The sequence below is a fragment of the Jaculus jaculus genome, chromosome 1 (assembly GCF_020740685.1).
Source record: "Jaculus jaculus isolate mJacJac1 chromosome 1, mJacJac1.mat.Y.cur, whole genome shotgun sequence".
NCBI classification, from domain to species: Eukaryota; Metazoa; Chordata; class Mammalia; order Rodentia; family Dipodidae; genus Jaculus; species Jaculus jaculus.
The window spans coordinates 76375558-76389929 of record NC_059102.1 but is presented as its reverse complement, the minus strand read 5'-3'; the positions used below and the strand labels follow the sequence as shown (position 1 = coordinate 76389929).

The window sequence follows — 14372 nt, the reverse complement described above, 5'->3', positions numbered from 1 at the left end:
CCTCATAGATAGCTTTCAATTCCTAGTTAGGTAATGGGTTGTTGAGTTCATAAGCAATGGAAAGTTAATTCTGGAAAATTCTGACCTTTGTGTTTATCTTTCCTTAATGAAACCAAAAGTTTCACATGAGCATATTTTATTAAGACACAAACATATTCCGAGAATGTGCTATATATTTTCAGGTCTGCTATAGCTGTCATTCTAAACAATGTATATATGGCTGACTTCATGATTCACTGAGCACAACTACATAGTCATCTGCCCTTTAATGGCTTCTCAAAACGACAGACCAAATAGCTTCATGAAGGTCAAGTCTGATTTAAATTGTTGATGAATTAGTATCTAATTCTGCATGATTGAATATTAATATGGAGTAGTAATAAGTAAAGCACTTAAAACCTTAATGAGCTCATTAATGAATAGGACAAAATTCTTTTCTTTTTTACTGCATGTAAAACTTTAAAACTCCTAAGATATTGACCCTTTGTTAATTTTGGATATCAGTTTTTTTTTTTTTTTTCCTCTGTGTATGTTTATTTGGTTAAGGTATTAACAACACTGATTTGGTACTTAGGACCACTTATTTGATAAACTGTCATAACTGATATTATTAAATGGACAAGGCAGATTTATATAAATTACTAATAAATGTGGAGGCTGAAAAAAGGCAATTAACGTCTTCTAAAGTACACCCACTGAGATAAGCATTCCAATTAGAAATTTCATTATTTCTACAGTTCGTTTTATGTTGAATACTGAATTTTATTGCCAAATACCTGACAGTCAAATTGGAAACAAGCCACATCTGTCAATGTGTAATGGATCTGGCTATTCAAATCTTTGTGAGGTTTCTCATGAAAATTTAATGAAGAAAGTGCATTCAAAGGGATTCTGTGTAAAAGGGGATGGAGAGAATTTAATTACCTTTATTAAAACTAAGAAAGCAATACTCTTTACATTCTCTGTCCGATTAGTATGCAGGAAAGATTATCTTTGCTGTGCACTTGTGTATAAGAAAAGAAGGCTCTGGAGTGTTCTTCATGAGATGAGAAGGAAAAGAAAGGTCAATGCAAATTATCTACTTCAGGTGGGCACAAGTTAGTGTTGTCTGCTACCCCCAATATGAAGGCCACATTTCTTATTAATTGTTATTAAGTCTAGAGTTCCAGTGTCATCTTACCACCAATGTGCCTTGGTGATTGGCTTTGTTCTTCAGAGAAATGACTTTGTAGACAAAATTAATGAGTAACAAAGAAGTTTTCATGCATGTGAATGTTAACTGGTAGGTAAACATCATGAGGGAACATAAGAGTCCCTGGGAAAAATATAAAGCTCTCAGAAATCACAACATGATATTTGCAAATTATTATTAGCCTACCTTGGTTGCTTTAAAAATGAAAATTAACACTAAATCTAAGAGCTTTGTCAGAACTCATGACTACTTGGTGGGGACAATGTAGTTGACTACAGAGCACTTGAGATAAATTATCCTTATCCTTTGAAGCATTTTGTGTCAATAGCTGCCAAGTGAGATATTCAATTTGTGTTGCGTAGAAGCTATTGATCTTACTGTTTTTTTTTCTTTACTCAAACAACATTAGAACTATTCTGTACATGTAAATATATTGGCAAAACATTTAAAGACATAAAGAGCCTGATGAAATTCAGCTGGAGTTGAATATAAAAATTAGCATTTTATAATTTGCAAGATAATCCTGATCTAGTTTAAAATTTAAATTTTCAGTTTGACATGTGAAAAACACCACCTTAAAATTCCCTTCTTAAATGCTATGCCTAACACTTATCTACTGTATACCCTACTTGGTCGAGGATTGATAAGCATGTGAGAATTTCAAGAAGCACAGTGTGATACACCTTATTGTAAAGTATCATACCTTTTGTGGTTGGGGAGATGATTCAGCAATTAAAGGTGTTGGTTATGTCCAATTATCCAGCATCTACACGAATTGGGATGTGATGAGGTGCATGAGTCTGTGATCCAAGCACACCTGTGACAATGGGGTGCAGAACCAGGAGAATCTGAAGCTTGTGGGACAGACTTGCTTGGCAGCAAGAAGGCCTGTCTCATAGAAGGTAGACCACAAACAAATCCTCTGACCACATGCATGCCGTGGCACATTTCTCAACTTCAAAAAAATGTATCTTACTTACATTAAATATTTTGTTATTTATTTTTGGTCCAGGTTCTAAATACCTGGTTGGACAGGAAAATGATCTCTCCTAAATCCAGATGTGAAGTTCAAATTACTGCAGCATCTTTTCATCACAGTCTGCCAAAATTTATAATCTCTAACCTGTACAGTTGAAAACACAGATTTACATTGGCTCATAGTGACCCAAGCACATTTTTCATGGAAAATTTCCCATTCTTGAGAATTTTATTCCTTGGTAATATCTTGATTTTATTTTAGTATTCACATTCTGAATCTTTCTAGTTCTTTACTAATCTGATCAAATTTCTTCCAGAAATTGTTAGGCGTGGGAGTCATTATCATTTATCTTAAAATCTGAAAATCAAAATTATTGTGTTGCAAATGATCTGAATGTAAAAGAGACCTAAAGGAACTCACCTAACATGGCTCAGATGTATGCAGATTAGAATTAATACATAGATTAGAATTAGTCAGCAAAGGACAATGGATTAACTGCCCATTGGTATGATACTTATGATGACAAAAAGATTGAAAATATGGGAAGGACTTTGAAAAAGCTTTTCAAAGATGTTGACTTAAACTGAGTGGCTTCCTAAGGCAAGAATTCTCAATATTCTTGATTTTCCTGGGTAATAGTGAGAATTTTGGCGGACATCTTGTATAAGAGTATGGAAAATCTGAGGCCTGATTTAATATATATGCAGTCAATCTCCTAAGGATCTGAGAAGGATTAGTTCTGAGTTAAACACACACACCACCACCACCAACCACCACCAGCAGCAGTAGCAGCAGTAGCAGCAGCAGCAGCAGCAGCAGCAAAACAAGAGGATGCTCAACTTTCTTATATAAAATAATCTAGGTATAAATTTATAATTCTCTCATGCTTTAAATAACCTCTAAATGACATATAATTCACTGTTAATGTTATATATAAATAGTTATTCTGTATTATTTACTGAAAATTATGAAAAGTTAGTGTCAGTTTTTCAATATTTTCAATAGAGAGTTAATATTTTTAGTGTGTGGATGCAGAACCAGCTAATACACAGAGCCATGTGCATATAGTTGGACTTGAATTTTTTTTTTCTCAATTTTGATTAACATTTTCCATGATTATAAAAAATATCCCATGGTAATACCCTCCCTACCCCCACCACTTTCCCCTTTGAAATTCCACTCTCCATCATATCCCCTCCCCATCTCAATCAGTCTCTCTTTTATTTTGATGTCATTATCTTTTATTCCTCTTATGGGTGGTCTTGTGTAGGTAGTGTCAGGCATGGTGAGGTCATGGATATGCAGGCCATTTTGTATCTGGAGGAGCATGTTGTAAGGAGTCCTACCCTTCCAATATTGTAAGAGAAACACATCAGTTTCTCATTTCAGATTGCTTAATCTAACTCCCTGTGTACCAGATTACTCAGTCCCCATTTACCTGTCCTTAATTTCTGTAGTTCTCCTGGAGCCCATCTTTTCTTCAATCAGAAATGTTCCTATGCTAATAAATTAACTTAGGACTTATCCATCCTTTGTACTTTTTTATCCACTTGGCAACTTGATCTTTCTCAAAGGCCATTGGGAAGGAATCACTTGATGACTGTTCATTCTTGCAAACACTAGACCCACCATCACCTGCTCATCTGTGACCTTAGAGAACTGGATGCATCCCCTCATCAAAGTATATATCACACACTGAGGTTTTTGTTAATACTTTGCCTTTTCACATATATCCTTTACTCAGCTTGTTGGAGATAGGCACAGTGACTGGATCCAAAACTAACAGTGCATCATTTGTTTTTAGTTCTCAAAAAATACTGAAAAATATGAATTAAGAGATTTATGAGTCATGCTGACTTTAAGGCATTTGACTTACTGATGTAATGTTAGGTTATCCTTTTGTCTTGCAGAAGACCAGATTCCCAGGGGCTTCCCCACCATCGACATGGGCCCGCAGCTGAAGGTGGTGGAGCGCACTCGCACCGCCACCATGCTCTGTGCAGCCAGTGGAAATCCAGACCCAGAAATCTCGTGGTTTAAGGATTTCTTACCCGTTGACACAAGCAACAACAATGGTCGTATTAAACAGTTACGATCAGGTAGGGTCTTGTTACTGTTTCTACTAACTTTTAGAGAATCTTTTTAAAAATATCTTTCTATTTCGTTGATTTTTTTTTAATTTTAATTTTATTTATTTTTTAATTTTTAGGTATTGATTTTTCTCCCTTTTCTCTTTCTCTGTTATTTAATGTGTTGTCCACGTTTGTGATGTCATGGTCTGATTCAGAGTCTGTCTTTCCTCTTTTCTGTGTTTTGCAGCTTCTGTTTAATCCATATTGCTCACTGCTGTGACTGTATTTTTGATATATATTTATATATTTTAAATTTACTGCTTTTCTGCAGTATCTGATGAATCCATTTTCTCCTCTTTCTTTCTTCTTTCTCTATTTTCTTTTGAGACAAATTTATTTCAACATTGGACTTCATTCAGTGCTTGCAAGGAGTTCCAATGGTTATATTCATTAAAAATGTTCATATTAAATATTAAAGTGATTCTATTTTATTGAGTGTGTTTTCTGCCGTCTTTTCTACATTTGAACTCATCCAAGTACCAAAGTTTAGTGAGTTTGGGCACATCTCTGTCTTTTCACTAATATGTAAACATGGAAATGTCAACTCATGAGTAACCAGATTTTTTTAAGATGCTTTATCAAAGTACCCATGAAAGTAGGGGTTTTTGATTAATACTGCTACTACATGATTGTGAGTGAGCATTTTCTACACATTAGCCACATTAGTGTACACCCACACTTAAGGTTTTTGAGCCCTCCAGTGACTGGATCTACAGAAGTTTGCTTTTCGTGTAGACTCCAGCTTTGCTATTTTCTTTCTCCACTCCTTTTGCTCCTCTCCCATTCCCATCCCAATTTGTTCCTTTGCTCTCCATAGTAAAATTTTTTGAAAAAATTAAAAAGTGTAGATAATTCTAAATTTCTTATGTTGAGAACTGTCCCTAGGTAATTTAACAAAGATGTATACTAATAATCTGCTTATTATGAAATTGGTAATGATATTGCTATATAATTCTAAGTTGTTTAACTGCCTGTCTTCCCAGAATTCTTCGCTTTTGACCTGTCCTGTGATGTTAAAGCGTCTTGTTAACTGATTCTTTTGCTTGTTGTCAGCAGAATTGTATAGATTAGTATTCTGTTATTGTAAATAAAGAATTAATTATTCACATGTAACATAGATGATTTAGTATAATAAAGCTTAACTCTGAAAAATTTGTACCCAATTATAAGGAATATAATAATATTTTTATGCTGTCTTTCTTCTCTCCGTATTTAAATCTCCAGAATCTATTGGTAAGTGCTTAGTTCTGAAGCGCACTTCACCCCCACTAATTTCCATACCCAGAATATTATTAATAATAAAAAATGCATGGCATGCATTTTACTAACTGTCAGCGTAGACACCAGATTTCTGTAGTGGTGCACACACATACCTCCACAGAACTGTTATCGTAAGAACACTTTTTAGATAAATAAAATAGAACACATGTTTTTCACACAATTTTAGAATAGTGACTAGCATAAGGTATCCAATCAATAGTGTTTGTTTCTAGTTACTCTTTCCTCAAAGAGTGTATATATATATATATATATATATATATATATATATATATATATATATATATATATAGTTAAATAGCTTAGCCAGTGCTTTCTTAAACTGTATCATTAAAGTTTGATATATTTCTTTTTTGAAAGGATACAAGTCATATAAGATATAATTCTAACACTATGTGTCCCAAACCCTAAAATCTCAGTTGCTTCTCTGAGAAAGGCAATGCTGCCTTCTATGACCTTTGCCCTCTGTGGATTAATGCAACTTGCTTTGATGATCTAATCATACTATCTAATATATTCCTGTTTGACCAGTATAGTAATTCAAGTTTCTTTTTGAGACATATTTAATTCTGTAAATCTAATTAAACTCTTCTCCCCAGCCCTAGCTCTTTCTTCTCGTACTAATGCTTCTTCTTTCTAATCTTATTTGCATTCATATTATCCACCCAGGTGGTACACCAATACGAGGTAAGAATGCTGACCTAACGTTCACAGAATGATCTTACTCATTCTTCCTGTCCTTCATCCCTCTCATCTTTGTCCTGTTTCCACACTCATTCCAATAATGTTCACCAAATTCAGTTTCTTTTATTTTCCTTTGTAGTTGTTTGTTTATGATTCGTGACTCTCATATTGTGAACTTTCCTTTTTTCTTTTTCTCTTTGTTTTGTTCATTTCTTTCTTTATGAAAATTATTAAGTTGTGATATGCTTCAAAGAAAGCATATCCAGGTCTAAGGACCTCAGACCAGTCACAGCGTACCATCTGTCCCTCTTTTTTTTTTTCTTTTCTTCTTCCTTTTTCTTTTTCTCTCTTTTTTTTCTTCTTTTTCTTTTTTTTTCTTTTTCTTTTTCTTTTTTTTTTTTTTTTTTTTTTTGTCCAACCGGAGAAAAAAAAAAAGATCATTTTTTCTTCCTTAGCTGTTCTTGTTCTGGACCAAAGCCAAGGTGGTCTGGAGAACAGTGGCAGACATGCAGAAGGCAGCCTGGACCGTCTGCTTTTGGTCTTTGTCTTTCAAAAGGATTTTGATTTTGTTCTTCAATTCTTTTTTCTCTTACTGTCTTAAAAGTCAAAGAATGACTCCCCTTTCCACCTGATCCCACTCGCCTACAGTCTGACAGCTGTGCTTTTTTCTCCACTTCTTTTTTTCTTGGATGACTCGTCTCTGGATTTTTGGATCTTCTGTTCTTCAGGAAATTGGAAACAAGGTTCTCGGTAGTCTTGGTGGTATGTGCTGTCGCCGGGTCTTCGCACTTTCACACAGTGTTCCTTTCTTTTGGATTTCTTGTTTTGCATTTTTCTTGGGGTTTTGTGACACCGCACTGCTAATCCCACTGGTGGATTTTGATGGGTGTCTTAGGGGATCCGTCCAGAGGTCCTCAAGCAGTGATGGGTTGGTTCTTCCTGGCTGGCCTAGGCCATGCTTTTCAAATTTTACAATGTTCTAATATGAACCTTCTTTGTTTTCCAGCAATGTCATAAATGATTGTGAGTCGTGGCAAACTGTCTTTCTTTGCTAAAAGTCTGCATGTCTTAAAGGCGTTTTGTTTCTTAAGTGATATTTTGATAAGGGATAATGACTAATTTTAACTTTTTTTTGCTTTGTGCAGCCCCTTTTTGTGTTCGCTGCGTATTTTTGACTTTCTTCCACAGAAGACTTTCTTAAAAGTCCAGCCTGGTTTTTTTGTGCGTGCCTATCTTTTGCGCCACTTTTGATACCAAAATGAAACAAAACAAAACCAAAAATTAATCTTTTGTTTTATTTAAAAGCCATACTTCCTTGAAGCAGTCTCACCCATCTTCATTTTATTAGTCTAGGAATTCAGAGTGTTAATTATAACTAGAAGTCTTGCTTGGGAAATGAGATATTGTTTTCTTATGCTAGCATTGATGATGTAAAAAGAAATAATCTCTATATGTTTTTCTCATCGCATCATTTCTGTCTGTGCAACTTAGCAAGAGATTGAATCGACGTTGAGTGGACCTTCGCTTTGCAGGGCTTTTCATATTGTTAAGAGGTTTAGCTGGCTCACTTCACAGGCCTTCTCTGATCTTCTCTTTGCTGATGTATTTTATGTCCATACAGGAGCCCTGCAGATCGAGCAGAGTGAAGAATCTGACCAAGGAAAGTATGAGTGTGTTGCCACCAACAGCGCGGGCACTCGCTACTCTGCCCCTGCCAATTTATATGTCAGAGGTAGGAATGGCATAACCCTGGCATGACTTCTTCATACAGGCTCAGGGAAAATTGACATATGCACAGGGTCAGTGTGATGATTTATAAAAGTACTTAATAAGTGAGTCTGGTAATGGTTACCCTAGATGGAATATTTTAATAAATAGAGAATTTAAATTTTCAAATATATTGTTTTTAAATCTATCCCAAGGCTTGAGGCTTGTAAGTATATGTGCATTTTTTTTTCATTCTGGTTTCCATTTTGATTGCATTGATTGAACTGTGTTTTGTATTTGTTTAAGATTTTCTTCTTTATCTTCCACTTTCTTTCTATTGTTTCTCTTCTGCTTCCTTACCAAACCTTCAAATAATTGATCTGTGTGCTACTAATCAGCTCTGCGTGCAACTCCAAGCATGAAGGTGTTTAATGTATTCATGACCTTGCTGCCGAGCTATGAGGATAGGGCTGCTAACTCACAAAATAAATGGGTATTCCATGAAAGTAGCACAAGCATATTCCTTCTGCTTAGACTGTCTTAATTAGGACACACCATGTTTCATATGTGCATATACATATATATGCCAAAGAACAATGGTTATATTTAGAAACAAATATTAGTTGTCCTTGAAATAAGAATAAATTATAAAGATACAACCCAATTTTCTTACATAGAAATAGAAATGATTACTTCTTGAATATATGAGTGCCCATGCCTTTCATTTCAACTGGAAAAATGTCCCCCAAATTCGCAGAACTAGGTCCTATAGATATATTGATTTTTTTATTTTTGGGGGGGGAGGGGAAATCCAATGAAAATGTTTTTATTTCTGGTCTACATATCTGAATAGTCACAAGAAGCATGGGGAGAAGGGTGGAGGGACAGGGAATTAAAAATTTGGAAGTTTCAAGTTACCACAGAATCAAATCCTTTGAGAAAATATCTAGCTTTATTTTGAAATTTTTGTTAGAGATAAATTTTTTCCCGGGGATAATTTTTTCCACTTTCTATAGAGTCTGGAGGGTGGGCATTGAAGAAGACTGCCTTCTCTAAGTTCCTTGAAAGGCCCCTTTTCCTCCTCTCACAGTGGCAACCTCCTTTGCTGCATGAGGCATGTTGACCTTCTTCCATGGAAAATTTCAAAATGATGCTAGTATTGTTTTTAATGCTGCACTAGTCCATGAGGGATCGCTCACTTTTCTAGCTGGGGTAGGAAGGATGGACTAGAGCAAAAACAGATGTTCAAGTAGTCGTTGAAAGCCTTGATATGGCCTTTTTACTCTCTCTGTGTTTCCCTTGTTTTTCTCCTCTCCTCATTTCATTGTGTTCTGCATCAAACCCCCACATCCCTCAGAGCTGCGAGAAGGTTGGTGTGTTTTTTACTTTTTACCCACCTTACAAAAATATTGATTAAACCAATAACAAAGAATACAAATGAAATGAATGTAGCTGCATTGTGGTCTTCTTTTGGTTAATGGTATGTTTTAGCAGAGAATGCTGAGGCCATGGCTGCTGTTGCTTGCTGGTGGTGCCTACCTGTGGTGCATGATGGAAAAGAATGCATGGAAACTGATACCACTTAACCCTCTAAGGTCCAGTGAACTTGCTCAGTGTTCCTGCTTCCCTTTCTCTTCCATTCTTCCCCTCCCCCATCTTTTATTTCCCTTTTCTAAGGATGCCTGCTGCCCACCAAATAATGTTTTATAATTGTGCCCCTAGACCCAAGCATGAAGACTAAATGCTCCTCCATTCTTTTTGAGATGTTTATGATGCCTCAAGGTCTTCTGGCTCCTGCTTGCTTTGTAACCTCTGTGAGTTAGCTCCAGGAGGCATGCTAAGCTCTCTCCTCACCCACAAGTGTCCTACACCTACCAGGCCATCAAAGGGAGCACTCTGGAGTTAGTGGAGGGTTATCTGATTGTGAAGTATAGCCAGAGTTTCCAGACAGAATTATTTACCTTCTTCTTTGGGTTAAAAGGTTGTTTCTCAGGCTATATATATTGAAAATCAATTTGCTATCTCTGTGATCCTAAAGATGACACTTTTGCCAATAAGAATCCAATGCAAAACCTATTTATCTTTCACCTTATTATTGCAACATGTCCAAACACATGTATTTGAACATGCATGAAAATGAATATTATCTGAAGCAGGAACACTGAACTGTAATCACTTGGCAATATTTTCTGTGTTAATAATACTTTAAGATTATTACTTCTCTTAATGTCCCATCCTGCGGTATGTTTTTGATACAGTGAACCTCAGTTTGAATGTAGGCAGAAGAAGCTTCTTACTGCATTTTGTGGTCGTTAATGTTTTATGTGAAATATGAACAGAATGGAATCTTGTATGTGAAATCCTCATCCCCTCCTGAGATCGTAACAACCTCCACTTAACCTACTATCTCCCACTTTCAACACAGCATTCCTTAAATTTCTGTCTTCAACACTGTGCTGTATCTTCTTCCCTTGTTTTTAGTTCTCTTTTACCATTATCTTTCCTATTGTCCTTGTCTAGGATTCCAGCCCCTTTCCCATTATTCTACTGTGGACCTCGAGATTCCATCTTGTGCATGACTTGCATGACTCAATCAGTATCTCTACTGGTGTTGGCCTGTTTCCTCTTCTGTGACTTAAAGCTGTAGGGGAGGGGTGTGTGTGTGTGTGTGTGTGTGTGTGTGTGTGTACACACAAGGGTGTTCACACAAACATATGTGTACATTTTTGTGTTTGTTCCCGTGTTAGTTTGACATCGAGAGGCTACATCCCTCTGAATCGGAAAGCATGCTCAGTGCATTGCAGGGGATGCTTTCCGGAGCTAGGATGTGACAGTGTTTTCTCATACACACACATTCATAACAGCTGGAAGTGCCCAGTTCTGAAGTTGGTTTTGATACTCAAAAATGCTATTGATCACCCAGCCTCTTTCTACATATACATGCATGCATACAATCATGGTTATATGCATGTGTGTATATGTTTTGTGTTTATCTTATGCATGGTGTTTTTGTTTTGTTAATTTGTAATTTTTTTTATGAGACCAGTAGAGGTCTGTACCAACTTTTGTTTGAATGTATCTAAGATATTAATGATTAAACTATGATTCTATGTATACACACACCATACTTGTATGGTCTGTATTAGCCACAGTTTTTTGTTTATCTTTTGTTTTACAACAATCCATGATATGTTTTAACTGTTTAATTGTGTCTGTTAAGTGCATGTCACTTATTGAATGAGCCACTTTATTCCTACATTGCGTACGTTATCATGATCCCTTGTGTTTTGTTCCAGTTCGCCGTGTCCCACCAAGATTCTCTATCCCACCCACTAATCATGAAATCATGCCAGGTGGAAGTGTTAATATCACCTGTGTGGCAGTGGGATCACCAATGCCTTATGTGAAGTGGATGTTGGGGGCAGAAGATCTGACACCTGAGGACGATATGCCAATAGGAAGAAATGTCCTAGAACTGAATGATGTAAGACAGTCTGCAAATTACACCTGTGTTGCTATGTCCACACTGGGTGTCATTGAAGCAATAGCACAGATCACGGTCAAAGGTACGCTTCAGAGATCAAGCTTTAAGAATCTGGGTTACAGTTATGACACAGTGTTCCTTTCTTAGATATCTATAATGAATCAATCCTTTGCTCAATATCTCAAATGTACATAACTTAATCATGTCTATTGTATTATGTAATGTGCTTTTTTTCTTTTGTTGTTGTTGTTACATTGGGGGTTTCATCTAGGCCTTTGTTCATCTTAGGTGCATGTTTTAGCCCTTCTTATTTATTTATTTATTTATTTTAATTTTGACAATGACTTACTAATTTTCCCAGGCTGGCTTTAACTTCACTCTATAGCCCAGATAGGCTATGAATTGGTGATCTGGGATTACAAGTTTATTCCATAGGATCCATATGCAAATTCTTTCCTAAAGAATTGGAAGTGTATGTAGAGATAATCATTAGACTATTGAACAGCAAGCCTGGCCCAAAAACTATCTATATAGAGTCTAGAGTACTATACAGGATAAGACTGCTGTCTGCACACTTGTGACTCATATCAGGGCTGTAGATTAGCATAAGGAGTCACAATTACAAATGTGTGTTATTAAATGAATAAAATCTCTGAAAATAACATTCAAAAGAAGAGATCATTTGAAATCAACACAATCTAATAATACTCTAAATTTTTATGGCCCCTACCATTAAAATCAGAATGCAAATGGCATTATATTCTGTGCCAGTTTTATTTAAATAGAATATTTTATTTGCATAGAACAATGATCATGAAATATTTGCTTTTTAAATAGTTGTACTAAATATAATAAAATTCTATATTCTATGAATATGTCTTTAATAAAAAGAAGATGAATGGGCTGGAGAGATGGCTTAGCAGTTAAGTGTTTGCTTGTGAAGCCTGAGGACCCCAGTTTGAGGCTCAATTCCCCAGGACCCACGTTATCCAGATGCACAAGGGGGCTCACACGTCTGGAGTTCGTTTGCAGTGGCTGGAGGCCCTGGCGTGCTCATTCTCTCTCTCTATCTGCCTCTTTCTTTCTCTCTCTGTCACTCTCAAATAAATAAATAAAAATGAACAAAAAAAAATTTAAAAAAATGAATGTGTGAAAGTACTGATGGCTTTTACCCAGTATTTATAGAAATCTTGGAAAATTGCAAATTGGGTTACACTGATTGTGACTTGAGTTTCCTGATACAGTCTAGAATTATTGCAAAATGAACTACATTTATCTTCCCTTTCTAGGAAGTAAGAATTTAGAAAATGTGTCACCCATGTTACAATTGTTATCATATCTCCAACTAAGTGTGTATGTGTGCATATGTATGGTGAATGTTTCATGTGAAATGAATAATGTGGTATGAGAAAAATAATATACACTATTAGCATTTCAGTTATTTCAGTTATAACTGTCTTATGTGTATTTGAAATATTAAGTATGTTTGTATTTATCCATTCATTAGACATGCCAGTCAAGCTAATCATGTTAGCTGAACAGAAATGGACACAACTTTAATTAACAGTGTTTTTATTCATCCAGAAATTTCAGACAGATACATAGGGATGAGGCTCTTCCACTTCTTTTAAATAAAATGTCCAATGAGAATATGTGAAAAATGTTTTTATTGTCATTTTTTAAATATCCCTGGTAAAATATCATTGTCCTATACACAAATACTGAATCACCTTTTTTCATTATAATCAATTGAGCTTTAAATATTTGAATGCTGCTGAAGACCTTAAACAATTCAAAACCAGAGTCATATTAAAGTCATTGTTTTTTTCACCCTTGAATTTTTGTTTTTGTGAATCTTGCCACTTCCTAAGCTTTCTACCCCAAAATAAAGCATAAGGGTAAATCTAAGCCAAAGAAAAAAAGAAAGAAAAAGAAAAAAATAAAGAAATGAAAAGAAAAACAGAAGAGCTTGAAGTGAATAATGAAAATAGATACCAACTCACTCATATAGCTGGTTGACAATGTTCTGTGTCAATGTAGTATTCTGTGTTCTAAGCACACAGTCAAAGTTTGATGTTCTTAAAAATACTACCATTCCAGAATGTGTTATGATTTTGGTCTCCTGCTGGCAAGGAAACAGAAAACTATCCTGACTAAAATTTTGCCTTCTGTTTTCTTAAAATGCAAAGCAAGGCTTTCACATGAGTTCACCAATACAGATATTGTGTATTGATAACAGGACGATTTCAAGCTTTGTTCTGAAAGAAGAGAATTGCTAGGTCTCTCAAATGATGGGTTGAAAGATACATGTTTATCAATTAGCTAAATTCTCAGATACATCAGATATACAATGCACAATTTTTATTATTGATGAATGATTTGTTGATATATATTAACTTCCTTATGTATGACTATGTAAGAACATTAATTTTTAAGATACCATCCTGTTTAAATTAAATTGTGTGTGTATGATGTTGATAAGTATCAACTAAAGGGCCCAAGGCTTTCTTCAAAAAGCACATCACAGACAAAACTAAATTTTTGAAAAGTCTATTTCTGAAACAAAAGTTATTATGCTTCATACTTTTATTTCACACCAAATTTATTCTATCTTCACATATTCCAGAAGCTGGATTTTCCTGATGTGTATTGATATTTAGTTAAACTATTAAAACAAGGACTAAATTTTTTAAAGAATTTGGTATAACACTGTAGTGATTGTAGCTATTGTTTTTACAGTGACATCCTAAGAGTAACACTGCATTAGCTCATTAATCTTCCCAGCAAACTCCTGAGATATAGTCACTCAGCTTTGCAGTACAACTTCTGTAATACAGTCAGTCCTTTTTTTCATGTGCAGATACAATAGGAAGGAGAAGTTAATGATTACACTGAGCAAATAAGAAGTAGACATGG

At 35.3% G+C, this 14372-nt stretch overlaps 1 protein-coding gene across 50 annotated transcripts in view; it reads left to right on the top strand.

Annotated features, from left to right (window-relative positions):
- The window catches only part of Ptprd (protein tyrosine phosphatase receptor type D), a 2343620-nt gene that overhangs the window by 2114211 nt on the left and 215037 nt on the right, over positions 1-14372 (top strand). For 29 of the 50 annotated variants that reach the window (XM_045148487.1, XM_045148588.1, XM_045148494.1 and 26 more), the window contains 6 exons: positions 4082-4270; positions 5528-5536; positions 6251-6268; positions 7887-7997; positions 9330-9341; positions 11269-11538. In XM_045148487.1, coding sequence (XP_045004422.1) covers positions 4082-4270; positions 5528-5536; positions 6251-6268; positions 7887-7997; positions 9330-9341; positions 11269-11538 — 609 coding nt within the window. The remainder of the gene's footprint in view (positions 1-4081; positions 4271-5527; positions 5537-6250; positions 6269-7886; positions 7998-9329; positions 9342-11268; positions 11539-14372) is intronic. The other 21 variants (XM_045148550.1, XM_045148541.1, XM_045148532.1 and 18 more) reach the window with 5 other exon arrangements.